Source organism: Argentina anserina, chromosome 3 (genome assembly GCF_933775445.1).
Source record: "Argentina anserina chromosome 3, drPotAnse1.1, whole genome shotgun sequence".
Classification (NCBI taxonomy): Eukaryota; Viridiplantae; Streptophyta; class Magnoliopsida; order Rosales; family Rosaceae; genus Argentina; species Argentina anserina.
In genome coordinates this window covers 1,837,612-1,856,561 of record NC_065874.1, presented here as the reverse complement: position 1 = coordinate 1,856,561, position 18,950 = coordinate 1,837,612, and the positions used below count along the sequence as shown (strand labels likewise).

The following is an 18,950-nucleotide window of genomic DNA, read 5'->3' as shown; positions in this document are numbered from 1 at the left end:
CTATTAAAAGAAAATAATTGCTATGAGTTTGCACGTAGGATTTGAGAATATCCCATATAGTATGAAGTTTTGTACAAAATATGAACACGAATATGTTCTAATCAGAATACATTCTTAATATGTTCATATATTCTAAAGCATATATATATATATATATATATTAATCTTGTAAAGCATAGTTTTTTTAGAGATGTTACTTCATCTAAGAAAAGCGTGCCACAAAAGATTTTTACGAGTTTGTGTGGATTACAAAATACCATACTGTATGAATATTTGTACAAATACCATATTGTATGGTGCTTTGTACAAAATACGAGTACATGTACAAAGCCAGCCAATTATTCAAAACAATACAAAGCCAGTCAATGGCAGCTTAGTAACTCAAATCAGTCAAATTGAATTGAGATTTTGGGTTGGTAGGTTCCGATTCATTCACTCGTTTACAGCGACTCGGTGAGTCTCTTCTGCGTTCTCTTTTCTTTCCTTGTTCGTATAAATTGCAATCGACACTTTAAAACAACTCTCTGAGTTTTCTGTATGCTGTAGTTCATGTATGCTTAGTCGTCCTTTCGATCAGTTTTGGGTTTTTATGGATTAACTGGTTTCATGAGTGATTAATTTGAGATAAGAATTATCATGGGTGTGTGCAAGAACTGGTTTTTAACACGCCCTCTTTCATATTTTTGATAAGGGTATCTGTAGTTATGAGAAAGTTTCAACCTTGATGTCTGATTTTATTGGTGCATTCGTATAAATCAATTGCAGGGTGAGAACTTAGAGAGTGAGTGAGAGACATAACAAGGTTAAAGTGTATCCTAATCTGTAGTTAGCTGAATTTTTAGCAAGTTGAATTTGAAAGCTAAGAACCAGAACAATTGAAACCTATTATGAACAAGTGTAACTCGCTGGACGATGTATGAATACTGCAACTGTCTTTTTGAGTTGTTGCTCCTTTAGATGCCAACCGTGACTGTTTAATTAGTACCTTCGGCTGAAGTTAGCCTTGTAGAGTTTGAAGCTCACTTCACATTTTCTTGGCAGATTCCAACCTTATCTTATATTTTGCAGCTGAATAATGGATTTTAGTACAATGGATCGTGGACAGTTGACCCTGGTAGGATCGGCTGGTTGTGTGATGCTCACGATGCATTTCACAGTCCAGTTATTGTCGCAGCATCTCTTTTACTGGAAGACCCCAAAGGAACAGAAAGCCATAATAATTATCATTCTTATGGCTCCATTATATGCAATTGACTCATTTGTGGGTTTATTGGATATTCAAGGAAGCAAATCATTTTTCACTCTCTTAGACTCGGTTAAGGAGTGTTACGAGGCTCTGGTTAGTGGTTCCAGCTTAACTATGAGTTTAGTCATTATTCTCTTATGGGTTGTCAATTACTTTACATTTTCCTACTTTCAGGTGATTGCCAAGTTCTTGGCTCTAATGTATAGTTACTTGAACATATCTATAAGCAAAGGTATTGTGCCAGATGAAATCAAAGGAAGGGAAATCCACCACTCTTTTCCAATGACTCTTTTTCAGGTATGGTCATAGCTTGTGCTCTGTCCATTTCCTAGTTTCGATGAATTTGTATGCATATGACATTTTGTCATGTTGGCTTTGGCTTATTTTTCTAAAATAAAGATCCAGATCTTATGTTTATTGGTGAACTCTTTTGCCAAGCCAATACGTTGAACATGTTGGTCCTGGCTCCTGATAACACACACTGCGGAATATATATAATAAGCTTCTCCTTGTAGTTTAAAATTACTTAATATAATTTTTTGCGTCAATAAAATGCAGCCACACACAGTTCGGCTAAACCACCAGACCCTGAAGCTACTCAACTATTGGACTTGGCAGTTTGTTGTCATCCGCCCAGTTGTTTCTGTTTTGATGATAACACTACAACTACTTGGAGTTTATCCCAGTTGGTTGAGCTGGACCTTCACTATCATTCTTAATGTCTCTGTTTCATTGGCATTGTACTCTCTGGTTGTGTTTTACCATGTGTTTGCGAAGGAACTAGAACCACATAAACCGCTTGCAAAGTTCATGTGCATCAAGGGAATCGTTTTCTTCTGTTTTTGGCAGGTACAATTGATCAATCTCTTCAATTCTATTACATTATGATTTATATACGCTTGCTGACAAGGATCTATAATAAGATTATCCTATATAGACACCTAAGATATGTGTCCTCTCTGTATTGGCTTGAAGTGATTGGTTTACTCTTTTGGACTTGAAGCTCGTTTAACTTGTTTTGAGCTGCGATCCTATTTTTGACAGAATCACGATTGCAATAAATTTACTGCAATTAAAATTTTGATTTGATTTTGTGATCTTAACTTGGGGTATCAATTCCATGTTGAGAGTGTGGATATTTAAACACCATTTTAGTCTTTGATAACTCTTGATAGAGTGAATATTGACTTAATTAACTGGATTTAGTCGACACAATTCAGTGAACAAGTGTTGGCTCAATGAGCTGGTTCGAAGTGCAGAACTGCTGCTTAGATATTCTTTTGAAATTACTCATCTCCTACCAAGTAGTGACTTATTATGAAATGATACTTTTCTTTAACAAATTGCAGGGAGTGGTCCTTAAGATATTAGCTGCTATCGGCATAATTCGGTCTCATCATTTCTGGTTGGATGTGGAGCACATTAATGAAGCTATTCAGAATGTCTTGATATGTCTCGAGATGGTTGTCTTCTCTGTTCTCCAGCAATATGCATACCATGTCGCACCTTACAGTGGAGATGTCGAAACAAAGATGAGATTAAACGAGAAACACGAATGATTTGAATCTTTGTGTACTATCTGCAACCTCTCCACAATATATATAAATGTCGTCAAACTAACAACATTCATATTTAGTCAACTATATATATATATGTGTCTTTGCCTCCAAACTCAGATGTTAGGTTTGAGACTGGAACTTCGAAATGAGTCAATTCACATTTCTATATTCCTTTACTCCCTTCCCAACCATCTCTTCATTATACTGGAAAGCATTTCGTTCAATAAACCACTTACTGGGGTTGAAACCTGGATTTCGTATAGGTACCGAGTCACTTGTACTATCTTTGCGGACTTCTAATGATAAATGCCCCTGCAGTGTTTTGTAATCTCCCGCAACAAGAGAGAGCTAGCGGTCATCGAAGCTCCGTATAAACTAAGTTACTAAGAAGAATATTTGGCTGCTTTAAAAAAAAATAAAGAGAAGACTATTGACTGTAATATGTTGTCACACTCGTACACAATAATATATCCTTGACTTGATGATCTAGAGATCCCAAAAACCATAGGCACCCTCATAGTCTTGTAGAACAAAAACATGGGTGATGATGCTGCCCCCCATAAATCGATTTTGCCTGTCACTGCAGCCGTAATGGCAGTTGGTTCAGTTGGGTTTATGTTCTATCACCTTACTGCTAAGGTTTGGACGAAAGGGCTCATAAAAAAGAGAAGCTCTCGCTTCAGCGTGACCTAATTGAGTAAGAACTTATGTTCATCAATTCTTCTTTGCTTTTGCTTTGATCTTTGATGGCATAATATTTCAATATTTTCTTGCAATTCCATTTATTGTCACTTCTTTGTTATAGATGAATCGTTCTGATACTCTGATTTTGTGGTTTTTGGTTAATTTGAAGGGAGTAAAGGAATATAGTCACTTCACATAGGAATTTTGTGGTTTTTGGTCAATTCACATTTCTATATTGTCACTTCGAAATAGTTATTTTGTGTTTCTGCAGCTATCAAGCATCACATTGGGTAGGTATAATCTTTCATAATAACTGATCTTTTCTCGAGTTGTGCTTTAGTTTTGTAGACTATAATCTTGTGAGTTACCAGTGGCGGATCCATAATTCACAACTCGGGTGGACTTAAATTTTTTTCCTCAACGACCAAAGTGATAGTAATTTGTAACGCATAAAAATATTTAACTATAATGTATTAGATGTATACATTGTTGACGTGGAAATAACAATCTATTCATAATTAGTTTAGTCGATTGTAAAGATAAATTTTTGGAATTAATCAAAAAGCTTAATCAAAATTAATGCCTAATGAAAATAAAATAGATTAATTACATGTTGAAGAAATCAAAGAAGATTGAAAGTAAATAGAAAAATAGACACAAAAATTTGTATTTGTTGGGATTTGATCTTTGAGTAGGCTTGATATTAACAAAACTTCAAAACCAAACATACAAAACTACATCACATGAACATATGACATATACTTAGTTAATTATTTCCCAAATCCTTAGAAGGACTTGAGTCTCCCCACAAACCCCCTAGATCCGCGCTTGTGAGTTACTGTCATATGATGAAAATAAGAATTATAATGAGTCGATTCCGAATCAGAGTTAGGAAGAATAATGATGTATTCATAAATCAAATCATTCCATTTAATCATAGTGTGATCTATTGATCTATTCATTGTGCTTATTGTCGTTACATACAGTATAAGCATGCATGATAGATGCGTGAAAAGGGGATTTGTTGAAGGGCCTGGCTTCATATGTAAAAATTTCCACCAGCTATTTAAATTACCAAATAGCAAATTTCTGTCATTCGTAGTTGTGCGGTCCTGAAGTTTGTAAGCAAATAGATGATGACTTTTATTAGGCTTTTGGTGTTTGCAGGCCTGAGGCCGATAAGAAGTGGTGAAATAACATGTTAATCTATGAAGTTCAAAACTTCAATCTGCAACAAGAACATTTGTCTACTTGTGATTTTCATATATGTGACTTTTGCATAATTTCTCTATTATATTTGACTGGAACCCAAATTATTTATTAAATTTAGAATTTTAACTGTGTTCATTCAAATATAAAAACAATCGTATTGAATCTTCTTTATAACTTTTTTAAGCTCGTAAAGTAATGTCCAAAGTTTAGAAAAGTTGGGTATCATGTTATGTTCAAGTATGAGTAATATTTCTCTTAAAAAAAATACTACAGGTAATATTTTGCATTTCTATTTAGCTTACTAGCAACCCATTTCTTTAAAGAATTGCGTCTAAAGAGATATTACAACCGTGATATATAAAAACTACATCAAATTGAAAGGAATCTAACGACAATACTTTTAACTATTTTAGATGCTTGCATGATTTTCATCGATGAAATATAAACACATCTGACTCGATTTTAGATAGATTAGGCATTCCAAAGGGGGAAATGAGCAACTTAGATAGAGAACAACTATGAAACCAAGGGGCATTGTTACAAAGACGCCATTCACTATTTCAGTTTGCCGAAAGGAAATATTCCCTTCGTCTTTCTAGACATTTTCTTCCCTTTGTAACCCAAAAACCAAATCACGTTGAATATAAGGGTCGGCAATGGGCCGGGCAGGGCCCATTATCACTTGGCTCGGGCCTGACCGAGCTTACTAATAAAAGCGAGGCCACAGGCTACCCATGGGCCCAGGCCTTATTGGCTTTTCCGGGCCAGGCTGGGCTGGGCTTTTTGAACGAGATGTGCCCATTATTTTTATGTATAATGTATATTTTTTATAAAAAAATAAAGGAAAAAAATAGGATATGGTAATTATTTAACAAAATATAATACAAAAATAAGAAATATAACAAAATAATTTAAATAATTAATATATACATCAAATTAATACATATAAAATTATTAATTTTAAAAATAAATGGGTTTTGGGTGGTCTTTTAATCAGGTTTTTTAGAGTCGGGCCAAGATTTTAAACCCTCCGCCTCTATCCAACCTTTATACCCATAGAACCGGGCTTTGACTGAACTTTGACTGGACCGAGCCGGGCCTTGGACCGGACCGGGCTTTGGACCGAGCTACCCACGGGTCGGCTGGTGGGCCAAATGATGACCCTGAGTCGAATAGCACCGAACAGAGCGACAGACGACGGCCGTTCACACGCGTGGACGCGACGCGCCAGAAGGAAGAAAAGAACCAAAAGCACAAAAAAGAAGACTTTAAATTTGACGCGTGTGTTTATTGGAGATGTCATCCTCCTCTTCCGAAGTCCAAATAACACAGCCAACCCAAGAAAGCAACGATTCCCCACTTGCCTCATTTTTCTCTGTTTCACAAAACCAAGAAAGAAAGACAGAACCTTGTTCCTCTCGGAACACAAACACAAACACCCGTTTGGAAAGCTTTGGATATTCCGCAGCAACATGAACCAAAAGGCTAACGTTTCTAAAGAGCTTAATGCCAAGCACAGAAAGGTCTTCTTTTTCTCTCTTTTCTTTCACTTTCATCACTTCCATGTAATCTCATGTTGTGCATATGAGTTTGTATCCGGAGTTGCAAAGGTTGCAGCTTTGCTTTGTATCCAATCTGGGTTTTGTTTTTGCTCGTTTTTGGAGCTAGGCATCATTGGTAAGTGTTTTGGGATTATGGGGTTGGCTTCAAACTCTTACCATGTATGTCAACTATGGTGTTCCAGTTTGGCTAACGCACACCCTTTGGTCTTCATGACGAAACTTTTTCGGTTTGGTTGTAGCTAAAAGATTGTTCTTTGTGATTGTGGACTGTGTGGTTTAATATTTACTTTCCATTTGTATTGCTTTGCTGTTTTGGCTGAACTCAACTGGGTTTTCATTGAAATTGTAGGCTAATTTGGTCTTCAACTAGAAATCATGGATTCTTTGCAAATTAATCTAATGTTCAGACTGGAGCATTGGAGTTGGAGTATTAGAGTCCAGAAATTTTTGATAGTCGAGGTGTCTCATATGATCAGTATAATTGTTAGTTGACATTGTTGACAGAGCTGCACTACCTAATATTGTTCATCTTGCGCTTCATTCAGTTATTTCTTTGAAATTAAATTATTCAATAATAATTCTGAACAAAAGTAGGTACAAGGTGTTATATTTCGTGAACTACTCATGCTGCAAGCCTTGGTTAGTCAAGGTCCACAATGAGTTGTCAATTATTGAGAAGATACTAATAACAAAACTTGTTTTGATCCAATACACAAACTATAGCTGTCTAATATTTAGATGATTCATCCCTTTTTTTTTAATTGGCTAAACACGTAAGCATTACTAGTCATTGTTTAGATTAAACTAAGCAAGTGATCATTGGACAAGTTGTTTAGTTGGAGTTGGGGTTGCGGTCAGGGTTATTTGGGCTTACACTCATCATTCTTCTTCCCCTTCTATATTTGCTATTCTACTTTTGATCCTAGTTTGCTGTTGCTGTGTTTCTCATTCTTCATATTTATTTTTTCCATTGGATGTAGATACTGGAAGGTCTTCTTAAACTACCAGAGAACAGAGAATGTGCAGACTGCAAAGCCATGTATGTATACTAGATTCGTAGCAACTGTAATCTTTCTGAAGGAGAACAAATATAAGAATTTGAATCAAAATAAATTTAGGGGAAGCGAGAGAGAACTAACATAACTAGATTGCTTGTTGCTGCACACCCTATCGATTTTAGGGCTTGTTTCATTGGTGGATTATTTTGTCGTGCGCCTCACTGTTCTAGTAGATTTGTAAAGGTGTGCTTTGCCATCTTCTGTGCAGAGCTCCAAGATGGGCAAGCATCAATCTAGGGATCTTTATATGCATGCAGTGTTCTGGGGCGCATAGAAGTCTTGGGGTACACATATCAAAGGTGTCATACAATTATCTCTCTCTCTCTCACACACACACACACACACACACACACACACACATATATATTTGCATATCCATATTACTTCTAAGTGATTTTTCCTCATGCTGTGTTATATACTGTGTATAATTATTGTGATTTTGATCATGATGCAGGTGAGATCTGCCACTTTGGACACATGGCTTCCAGAGCAGATTGCATTTATACAATGTAAGTATGAATGCTATTCTATTGGCTTCTTTTCAGCCTGATGGAAGTCGAGGTTAATATTGTTGTACATGTACTGAAGAGTTGTTTTGGTTCCTTGTTGCTGCTAGCCATGGGAAATGAGAAATCAAACAGTTACTGGGAAGCAGAGTTGCCTCCTAATTATGACAGAGTTGGAATTGAAAATTTCATCCGTGCAAAGTATGACTTCACTGGTTTTTGGTTTACTCTATGGTATTTTGTGTTTTCCGAAACTTGTTATTCATTATGGTTCATATTCTGGGCTTAGGTGTTTGGGTGCTCATGTTATCCATTAGGTATGAATTGAAAAAGTGGGTTCCCAGGGATGGGAAACTAAGATCACCTCCCAGGGTGACGGATCAGAAAACTTCTGTTTCTGGGGTAAGACCTGAAATTAGAAGTAGGCATGGCGATGTCAAAGATATTGAACGATCTTATGAGCAGAAAGGTGCCCTTCCACCTGCTAGAATAAACAGCGCACCTCAGCAGGTACATAATATTGTACATTTTCCCAGCTCTCATTGAGATCACACAGGGCTTCTTTCTCATAGTATGTCTTGATTTATGCGTCTTGATGGGCAGGTCAGTGATGATTTTAAACCGAAATATAATGAGAAGAAACCACAGGAAGCATGTCAAGAACCACGAGAACTGCTCAAGAAATCAGAACCAGTAGCTCCAAAAGCTGAACCAGAAAGTCAGGGGGTCAGTGCTACTCCATTTTCTGTACCAGTTAAAGTGGATTATGCCACTGATTTGTTCAATTTGCTCTCCATGGATGACTCAGCAGGAAGCGACTCCATGACATCCGCCAATAACATCACATTGGCTAGCATACATGGTATGTTCATTCAAGCAACTGGTGCCTTATTGACTTTGTCTTCCTAAAACAAAGATCTTCAGTCCAGTAGAGCTTAGTGAAATTGACCTTGAACCTCCTTAACCTGCAGCTACTGAAACAAAATTGGCGGACAAAAAAAACAATTATGCACCAAAATCATCTGAAAGCAAGGTGCAATCAAAATATGGTATTGAGGATTTATTCACAGATTCACCATCAGTCACTCAAACCGGTTCAGTGAAACCTCAGACTAATGTGAAGAATGACATTATAAACTCATTTGAGAAGGTATAGGCTGCAAATTTTTGGTTCCTATGTTTTTTTTCTTCTTTTTCGTTTTCTGGTCAGGCTGCAGATTAAGTTGATGTATACAGCATGTCAACATTAACATATTTCATGTCCTCTAACCAATGTAAAAGTGGATTTCGTGCAGTCAAGTATGGTTTCTCCGTTCTCTATGCATCAACAGCAGCAAGCAATGCTCTGCCAACAACAGTCATTACTAATGAATACAGCAAATTTTGGCGGATCCCCTGCCTTTCCAAGTTTACAACCTACCTCCCAAGCTATTCACTTGCCCACAAAAAATGGGCGAAGCATTAGCCAACAAGTTCCTGGCAACATGGCGCCTCCTAATCAACAATATTATAGTCAGGTGGTACTCCTGAAAGAGCTTTCTTACAACTAGCTAGTGTTTTCTGTTTAATTTCTTACTTTGTGCTGTTTTCTTGTGCCAGATTGGGAACGGCTATCACGCACGTCCAATAGGCAATGCAGTTTCTTACTCACCATCGAGGTACACTTTATTAAAAGTAGCTGGTGTGCATGTTTGAGAGAGAAGTATTTATCTTTTCATAAGACCTGAGTTGATCAATGATTCTTTTTGTATGAGATGCTTCATGGAAATAAAAGCAAAGGACATCAATCTGTTGTCATCATTTCTATTGCAGCATGTATACAATGAGGCCAGTAGCTCCAATCAATGGTGTCAGAAGCACCAGCGCAAGCGGAGCACCCCCGAAGCCTTGTGTCACTCCAACTCCTTCCGGAAGGGACTTTGATTTTTCATCCTTAACTCAAGGATTGTTCAGTAAACGATGACAAGTTAATCTCTTGTGGGCGAAATAAACCAGACATGGGATCCCATCATTTTACTGTTGATTGATTCCTTATTCATAGAATCACAGTTGATCCCTAAATCTTTATTCATTAAGTTGGTGAACAGAAAAGCAGGCCTGTCTCAATAAATTTAACGTTCAAATTGCTTAGCCTCGACTTCTATTGCAGTATTGCTTGTTACGTGTTACGAGTGCCAGGCAGCGCCATGGCTATCCAAGGTGCCAAGCCATATCAAAGCCCCGTATTCCTAATGGAGACTACTTAGCTAGACTTATTCCAGACCCAGTGTCAGATATTTGGGTTAATCTCACTAGGGTATAGTAAGGTTGAGAATATTCTGATGCAACTTTGAAGATTCATTCCAGTAATGCCGGATTTACAAATGGCAAACACCAATGAAATGGACGGTGCTCAACTGTAACGACTTAGATAATTGAAGAAAGTACCAAAAAGGCAAAAACCGTTATCTGGTCATCATAGTACCAATCGTCCAATCCCAGTATGGTCTTATATGTCGACTTTTCCAACTGACCACCGCCCAAGATCGGTTTGGATATTAAGGAGAAGAAGATTTGCACATCTGCAACCAATGGTAAGATAATAATACTCTTCTACTTGATTGGTAAACAAACCTAATGGATTTTGTTGTTTGCTTAACAAGAATACCTACTGACAAGTTTGATAGTGGAGTATTCTCCAATGAGACTGACCGATGATCCGCGGATTCCACAAAAGTGTATTAGCTTAGTAATTAAGCAGTCGAAACCATCTTTCTCAAATGGTCTTTTATATGTATCGATGTATGTACGTAGCATCATCCTTAATTACTTTCATTTTCTTATTGCTATTGTTTTTTGTGACCCATGTAATGTTGCACTTTTTCTAGATAAAGAAGTGTGAAAAAAAGACCCGAAGCACTACGCGTTCAGGTATCTACTTGGAATATACAATAAGAAATATCATATCGATATTAACTTAACTTTGGGTCCATACCTTATCCATTATATATGTTTCTATCTATTACGTTCATGTAGTTGGGAGTTGGATGAGGTTTAGTTTCAACCAAGAGAAAAAGATGAGATCTAGCTAGTTGATGTACAATTCAGTATTGCATACCCTGAGTGATGAATTTAACAATTTGGGGGAATCGTGTAATATTGTAATTGAAAGAAGATGCGAACTCAAGTAAGCTCTCGATCATACCGATCAGTTTAGACGAAATTCAAGTGAGAACAAAAATAAGCACATATCTAACTTGATCTAAAGGATATATTGAAAGTAATAAGCATTTGATCGATATAAATGAAGAATCGATGATATCTATGGTGTGAGGTTCAGTTTCTCCTCTGCTTAGACTAAGTCCTTAATTGGATGATAATATATGATTCACTCTTTATGTATAGTTCATATCTAAAAGATACAAAGATTGATGAATTTTTATACGTAATCTATGACATTGTGCGTGTATATCGTGTGTCTATTATATATATATATATATATATATATATATATATATATATATATATATTGTTTTGCAGATCGTGACAAATCCAGGTTTAGGCACACAACTAACCAGAAGCTGCAAATAGCTTCACCTAAAACTAAAGCACCATTAATACCCATCTCTATCTGATTCTCTATGTATGCAAACGTTATATAACAGCTCTACCTAGGTTTGTAATTTGTAAACTATCCAACTGCCGTCATATCTAATATTTCGATAGTCTTGATGAACTAGAAATTGCCGTTTGTGTATGCGACTAGCTATCTATAGACATTAGTCCCATTTATGAATCTAAACTCCATATCCAGTGATAGAGCGTTTTGTTAAAACGTCTATAATAAACCCTGTAAAACATCATCGTTAGTATAGAATAAGCAGAGATCGTTCTTTCCGGGGAATTGAAGGGAACTCTAAACTTTTAGTGTTAACAAATAATGGGGGGTTTGAGATTGATTATTAACTACTAAAATAAAACCTAAATTACTATTTACATGATCGACTTCTCTTTAACAAACTTAAACCAAATTTACCATTACACCACATAATTACAAGTTCGAACCTATCATGCATTCTAATTCGACCAATTACATACTTTTTAGACACCAATACAATTAGAGCCTTAGGGGATCATCTAATCATGCAAGATTTCAATTAACATTTAGATTGACTTAGGGCCTAATCTAAATTTGCATGCAATCGAATTCAATAACACTTAGAGTAGAAATCAAACAAGATTACATTTAAGCACCAAATCTTTGTTGGAGACATGTTTCATGTGTGGCGTCACCCACCATGGTTTCACATGCAAATTTCCAGAATTTTTACCACTTTTAATCAACACAAACCGAACCTACTTAGGGCATGATTCGATTTGTGTCAATATGGTTGATGAATCTAGCACTCAAACACAATCTTATGGATTGCATCCAACCACTAAATTCATATGCACATATCTGAAAATTATCTAAAAATATGAGAAAGATGATTAGAACACAACAATAGAAATACAAACTCATTAATTATAAGAACATAGATTTGACATAGTCTCAAAAAAATATCAAATACAACTGAAATTTAAAACAAATACAAAACCAATATTTCCACATAAACAACAACTTACAAATCTTCATAGACAAATAATTGTAGATTAACACAAATAGACGAAGCCATGGAGATGAGTTGCGAGAATCACACGTTGTAGGAACCTTGGAGGTGTGTCTTCAATGGTGAAACTCGGTGGAGATGATGATGGTTTTGGGGTGGACGGCTTGGCTAATTTGTGAGGGAAGTTTATGGTGGTGTTTTGGTAGAGTTTTGGCTCTTGAATACTAATGAGAAATGATCATATTTGAGAGGTGAAGCCATGTATATATAGAGGAAAGATGGAGGGTTTGAAATTGCTTCTTTCTTCCTATAAACATGTCATGCTTTAATCCCTAAAACATGGAAAGTTTTATTCCCTAAAACATGGAAAGTTTTATTCCCTAAAACATGTCATGCTTTAAATCCTAAAACATACAATGTTTTATTTCCTAAAACATGCCATGTTTTATGCCTTTAATGATCATCTTCTATTTAATTGTTGCATGACTTGGCTCTATCTTTTTTTCTTTAATTACCTCTTCAATCCAATCTGAAAATAAGAAAATAAAATCATAAGTAAGAGATAATTAGTTTCAAAACCTAACAAGAATTCCTAGTCAAACTAGGACTCTGAACCAATTATGTGTTTTTAACTCATGTAAGCACAAAAATGCATCCAATACCGCTCACGACTCTTACTACGACTCAATGACTCAATAGTACAACAATAAGGGTTAAGCAAAGTACAAATTGAGGTAAAAACATGTTAAGAACGTCGCACAAAATGCTCATATCATCCAGCTTCCCTTAGATTACATTTATTAACCCAAAAAAATTACATTTTCTTTTCTTTTTTAATTATCCCTTGGTTCCTGGATGGTCGGTTTGCTCTAGAAGCAGCTAACCTAACCATGCATGGATTAACCCTATCTCTTCCAACATTAAACGACAGATTTACCCTTAATTTATAAGTCTAAGCTAATTTCTGCATCCAATATGGGAGCTAGTTAGCATCAGTTCTTTTCTATACCAGAACTATAAGATCGATTGCCTTAACAGAACGTGGACAGGTAGTTTGCTGTCACTGTTTTAAGTATTAAATAGGCCAAAACCCTAATCGCGTGGCGTAACTAGACATCTTATCCATACATGCACTCATAGATTTGTGCCACCTAATGAACTATATATATGTTCGTTCTGCAACCTAATCATCATTTCCTAGGACTCTTTCAATTAAGTTCTTAGGTTTTGGTATGTCTTCCCTGTTACTCTCCGATCCTAACTAAATTTAATGTTTTAATTAATTTGATGTGGAGATTTTCTAGTACGTTCTAAGTACTGTATTCGTTGCATGGGGTTCAAATTGAGAATATGAAATATACGGAACTGTAAATTCATACTGTGATGGTGATTATGCAGCTAGCTCTGCACGTACACTGTAGTAATAATCTAGTTTTTATAGAGGAGAGAGGTAAAATATAGATTGGCTTAGCATAAAAATTGCAAGCAATTATAAAGTTTGGCTAGCTAGCCGGCCAGTTAGGGCATCTCAATGTTGTGCACATTCCATATTTCCATAGTTATTTGACTAATTATTCAAAACATTGGTGCTTGAGAGAGCCAAGTACTTTGTTCTCTTCGATTTAACAGACCATGGAAATGTCATGATCATTGTTTACAAAACAAAAGACAGCGAGGGTCGATCGAAAGCAATGTTTTCGTTGATCAATTGAAGTACGTTACAATCTTAAGTAGCAGCATGTTGCAATCCACTAGTACGTACTGTCTTATTTTTCAAACTAATTACATTACAGTCAAATATATAGGTGGGATTTGTTTTAAAATTTTAGTCGACATAATTCTCTGTTAGTTAACGTCGTGCACCAGGCATATATATCAATTAGAAGAGAGCACAAGGTACCAGTAAATCACATTAGAATGCGTTCTAATACAAGTATACAACCATTAAACCATTCGAGCGACATAAGGAAAGTGTATGCATGGATGGCTATTTCACAGTTTCGCTCATCAGATAAAGGCAATATTAGGTACCATTTTGTCCGATTAATGGCCATGCTACAGATTGCTACTACTCGATCTACTTTTTTTTTTTGGATTTTGAGGAAATTCGTTTATTGAGGTAAATTGAGAGCCTCTGTACGTATGCATCGACGTCTACGGTCTACCAATTATAAATACAGACATACAGTATCGAATTCTATTGCAGTACTGTTTGATCACATTGTGTCCTTATAGTAATTAAGGTCAATCTAAGTTATGAAAGCCTAAGTATTTCGTTATTATGGATCGACATATGTCTGTATCAATCTTGACAAAAATAACCGGAAGAAGAATCGCTCAAGGTTGTCAGCTACAGTCCATATATATAACTGCAGTCATTTTCCAATTAAGTGCAGATTAATTTATAATGGTCCACAATGGCGATATATAGCTACTGCTCACATCACACTCTGAAAGAGACCAAAGGCAAAGCTGGATGAATTAGTAAGACACCTACATTTGGATTGATACTCTGATAGCTATCACTTAATAATCAGTCTGCTACCTCAAAATGCTCAAATTGATCATATATGTTCTCAAATCTTTTGGCGAAAGTGGACTGCGTGCATATTCATTTTTGTAAGTGAGTCATTTTGCATAACTAAATAAACTAATATCTCCATGTACAAACGTTTGGAAAATGTAATGTAAGTAACATTATGGTACGTAGATATGAAACGTCAAAGAAGTGATAAAAGAACCTGCTTCGTCAATCGTGATTGACATATATAATTCTACGAACATTAGGTATACTTGTTTCATGTATGTGCATGTGAGAAGGAACTGAAATATTGAATATATATACTCGTCTTTAAATATTGAATATATATACTGAATTTTAAGGCTAACTCCATCTGTAATGGAATGATCTCATCAGTGAATGACAAACATGGTTTACTTAATTAGGGAATCATAATTTAGATTGTTAATTTGATGTCAATGTGTATTTTTCTACGCTAACTTCGCCACCAAGGAAGAAAAGGATCGAGAATCTCGCTCACACTATCGTGCTGTTCCACCGGTGAGATATACACGCAGCTAGCTCTGTCTCTGTCATTTGTTTAAAATTATTATCTTCTTAAAATCTCAGAAGAAGTAAAACGAAGCAAGCTATTCTAGCTAGTTTTCTCTGTAAATAAGAAATGGGCCGGGGGAGATCGAGTAGGTCCGGTAGAATACCATGCCAAAACGATGGTCGGCTAGAACGATCAGGTGGAAACTTGCGTTGCGCATGAACACGTGGTAGGCCACCGCAGCTGGTGGTGGAGGCTGACTGGCTGCGAAGCTCGTTCATTACATCCATAGAAACCTGCTCGAATTCTAGCTTTATTTCCGGTTCTGATATTAGACCTTTTCTCTGTCACCTAAAGCCGGTCTTGTTTCTCGTTTTCTTAATTTGAATCCCCACTGTTCTTAAAAAAAATCCCCACAAAATTAACTAACATTGAATTGACACTTTTCTGGTTACATATAATAATCATGGCATGTGCCATGGCGAAAATGATAGACTAATCTACAATACTCTCTATGCAAATGCATGCAATTCGTCAATCGTACGTCATCACTATACGTATATACAACTAATTAGATATATTAAAGGATATATAAGACGGATAACTACGACATGTAGAAACTTGATCAGCTTTAGAGTAATTTTTTCGGGACCTAGCCACCTAGGAGAAGACACGATCAGCATCCTTTACTCTCAACTTCTGGACATGAATGTTATGGTAATACGGTGTAGCGTCTAAAAGTTTATCCGTTGTTTGTTATGCGACTTCGATCATAGTCAACCACAAACTCTTTACGTCGATTACTAGGGTATTGTTTTGGCTTCGGATAATGCGGTTTTTTTACCACCAATTAAAAGTTCAATCACTTGTGACTCTTTCATTCAACAATTTACGATTCGAGTGAGAGAAAATTAGAAATCATAAAAGACGGATGTACGTGTATGCTTTACAACATCATATTAGTAGTAAACAATATTTAGCGTGTAATATGGAAATTAGACTGCTACATCTCTTGTTATTTCAGTACGTAGCATTTAATCATCACTTGCGAAATTGCCATGAATTGTGTCCATCTTAGAGTCTTCGATTTGAGAGGAGACTCCAGGCTTGTTCATCTTTTTAATTATGGTTTGATTTATTGATTATCACTTTTCTTCGAAATAATCATTATGAAAGTTGATACGTGGGCCAATTCGAGGATATTCGTCCTTCAACAACTAGGCCCCTCATGCCAATGGTTCACACTCACCAAATCACCTCCGTCGATTCATCCTCATATAAATCCAACGGTCCACATCCCCTCCCAAAACGCGTCCTTGATCTCCCTCTCCTATATATACGCCCATGCATTTTCCATCTGTAAATTCCACACCACACTTACCTAGCTCTCTCCAGCTCCCACTTGAAGAACAGTCTCAACCTTCAAACAAGAACCTGAAAATACAATAATGGCGTGGTTGGTGTCGTTGAGGATTCTTTTGATTTCGAGCGGCGTTGTGGCTTTGGCTTTGGCCATGAAGCTCTACGTTCCCTTGGTGTTTGAGTTCGCCATGTCAAACCTTCCTCTGATGTGGAACTCATGCAAATCCTTGCTCCGCCCGCCGTATCTCTACGTCGTCATCAACGCCATCATCATCACCATTGCTGCCTCCTCAATGTTCCACCACGATCGGCCTCAGGCAAAGCTTCCTTCCCCGGAGTCTGAATCAACCCCGCCGTCGATTGTCTACCAACACAGAGAAGATCATGATGTGGCGCCGCCAGTGGTGTACAAGCATATACAAGAGGATGTGGCGCCACTGGTGGTGTCGTACGAGCACAGAGAAGAGGACATGGCGGCGCCACCGGTTGTGTACGACCACACAGAGGCGGCTGTGGTTAAAGAGGTGACGTCTGTTGTACTAGTCAACAACCTTGAAGAGCCTGTGGCTCAAGTTGATCTAGATCTTGAGGACGAGGGGGTCTCGAAAGCGACGTGGACGATGCCAAAGAATGCTACTAAGTTTGATGATATTGTTCTGTCGGCGGAGAAGCCTCTAGTCTCTACCAGATTTAGTCACCGGAAACCGGCTAGATTCACCCCTGAAGGTACTTATTTTGGATAAACTTCCCCTCATTTCCATGATTCCGAAGTTTAAAACTGAAGAATACGACTAGTCACTAGGTCAGGTGAGCCTTAGAATTATCATCTTGTCCGTTACAACGACCTTCTTTGTTTTTAGAAACACGTTTGAAGTAAGTACAAAACAAACTAGTATTCAAAATTGGCGTATACAGTCCACTGCAGTGTTGTAAATGACTGAATTATCCTCGGACAAAAAGCAAAAGATGCAGCTAGCGTGTTAGGGTTAAACCCGTTCTTTTCATAGTGAACTTACCGGGAAATTTTGTTTCAGGTGGGAGGCCGTTACGAGTGTCCAAGGCGCCCAAAAGGCACGACACGCTGGAGAACACATGGAAAACGATAACGGAGGGCCGTCCGATTCCGCTGAGCCGGCACATGAGGAAGAGCGACCCGTTTGATCATCCTGGCCGGGGAGGAGGATTCAACGTTGACGTTGAGGTGGACGACGAGACGTCAGCTGCAGTGCACAAGTCAAAGACGTTTAAGGACCTGACGAACCAGCAGAAGGTGATGACGCTGGCAGCTGTGAGTTCGTCGTCGCCGGCAGGGATTAAGCTGAGGAAAGAGCCGTCGCTGAGTCAGGACGAGTTGAACCGGCGAGTCGAGGCGTTTATACACAAGTTCAATGAAGACATGAGGTTGCAGAGACAAGAGTCGCTGAATCAGTTCATGGAGATGATAAACCGTGGAAGCCATTAGTCAAGTTCCATATTTATAGTGGGTACATATATATATGCACCAAATTTGATTTTCTAATTTAGGTACAGGTAGTGAATTTTTCAATTTTCATTGAAATTTAAGTTTTTCACAGAAAAGAGAAAAAAAAAAAGAAGAAGAAGAAGAAGGGGTTAAGGCTTAGGTTGTAGATACAAAATTACAACTAGCTAGCCGGTAGTTAAGATTTTTGGATTGGTTTTTGAGTCAAAGTTCGTTTCGGTTATGATCACAGAAAAGAAAATACATGTCAGCCTGTAATGTACATGAAGAAATTATATTTACTGCCTTGCTGATTGTAATTTATCGTACAATCAATTGATATTTATCGTACAAGTTTGTTGTATATCTCCTTTCACCCTTCATGTGAAGGTTTTGTGTTTACATCTGCAAAAATTGTCCAAGGATGAGTAGGATTTTTGATAGAGGAAAGTGTGACAAATAAATAAAGCTGAATATATATACTTCAATAGTTTAGGAATCTGGTCTGCGTACATCATTCAGTTTATATACAGACCGCAGTTTACAAAACTGTCTGGGATTTGTGATCCAGATGGCACCGTTGTTAATCAAAAGTTGCGTTGCGGATCACTCTATACCTCGAAGCAAACCTAAAGTTAAGGCAAGGGCTAACTTTCCAAG

At 37.2% G+C, this 18,950-nt stretch overlaps 3 protein-coding genes across 5 annotated transcripts; all 3 read left to right on the top strand.

The window, feature by feature from the left end:
- Positions 1-324: 324 nt before the first annotated feature.
- Positions 325-3,290, top strand: LOC126788946 (uncharacterized). 2 transcript variants are annotated; one of them, XM_050514978.1, is made up of 5 exons: positions 325-453; positions 1,042-1,339; positions 1,421-1,543; positions 1,805-2,095; positions 2,596-3,290. In XM_050514978.1, the coding sequence occupies exons 2-5, from the start codon at positions 1,076-1,078 to the stop codon at positions 2,803-2,805; spliced, it is 888 nt and encodes a 295-aa protein (XP_050370935.1). In that variant the 5' UTR covers positions 325-453; positions 1,042-1,075; the 3' UTR covers positions 2,806-3,290. The 2 variants fall into 2 exon arrangements, with proteins under 2 accessions (XP_050370935.1, XP_050370936.1); XM_050514979.1 differs by having other exon boundaries at positions 395-453; positions 1,069-1,339.
- Positions 3,291-6,045: 2,755 nt separating this feature from the next.
- LOC126786250 (ADP-ribosylation factor GTPase-activating protein AGD5-like) lies at positions 6,046-9,957 on the top strand. 2 transcript variants are annotated; one of them, XM_050512017.1, is made up of 11 exons: positions 6,046-6,224; positions 7,244-7,302; positions 7,530-7,620; positions 7,776-7,830; positions 7,938-8,028; positions 8,145-8,337; positions 8,431-8,689; positions 8,799-8,977; positions 9,123-9,344; positions 9,427-9,485; positions 9,640-9,957. In XM_050512017.1, exons 1-11 carry the CDS (start codon positions 6,174-6,176, stop codon positions 9,788-9,790), a joined length of 1,410 nt encoding a protein of 469 aa, XP_050367974.1. In that variant the 5' UTR covers positions 6,046-6,173; the 3' UTR covers positions 9,791-9,957. The 2 variants fall into 2 exon arrangements, with proteins under 2 accessions (XP_050367974.1, XP_050367975.1); XM_050512018.1 differs by lacking the exon at positions 6,046-6,224 and adding an exon at positions 6,232-6,378.
- A 6,889-nt stretch (positions 9,958-16,846) lies between these two features.
- On the top strand, positions 16,847-18,634 carry LOC126789053 (uncharacterized). Its single transcript, XM_050515112.1, has 2 exons — positions 16,847-17,557; positions 17,866-18,634. The coding sequence occupies exons 1-2, from the start codon at positions 16,918-16,920 to the stop codon at positions 18,291-18,293; spliced, it is 1,068 nt and encodes a 355-aa protein (XP_050371069.1). The 5' UTR covers positions 16,847-16,917; the 3' UTR covers positions 18,294-18,634.
- Positions 18,635-18,950: the final 316 nt, after the last annotated feature.

Coding starts and splice junctions, on each gene's coding strand:
- LOC126788946 (XM_050514978.1), top strand. CDS start 1,076: ATGGATTTTAGTACAATGGATCGTGGACAGTTGACCCTGGTAGGATCG. Junction 1,340..1,420: donor AGGAGTGTTACGAGGCTCTG/GTTAGTGGTTCC, acceptor TCCTACTTTCAG/GTGATTGCCAAGTTCTTGGC. Junction 1,544..1,804: donor TTCCAATGACTCTTTTTCAG/GTATGGTCATAG, acceptor AATAAAATGCAG/CCACACACAGTTCGGCTAAA.
- LOC126786250 (XM_050512017.1), top strand. CDS start 6,174: ATGAACCAAAAGGCTAACGTTTCTAAAGAGCTTAATGCCAAGCACAGA. Junction 8,690..8,798: donor CACATTGGCTAGCATACATG/GTATGTTCATTC, acceptor CTTAACCTGCAG/CTACTGAAACAAAATTGGCG. Junction 9,345..9,426: donor ATCAACAATATTATAGTCAG/GTGGTACTCCTG, acceptor TTCTTGTGCCAG/ATTGGGAACGGCTATCACGC.
- LOC126789053 (XM_050515112.1), top strand. CDS start 16,918: ATGGCGTGGTTGGTGTCGTTGAGGATTCTTTTGATTTCGAGCGGCGTT. Junction 17,558..17,865: donor GGCTAGATTCACCCCTGAAG/GTACTTATTTTG, acceptor ATTTTGTTTCAG/GTGGGAGGCCGTTACGAGTG.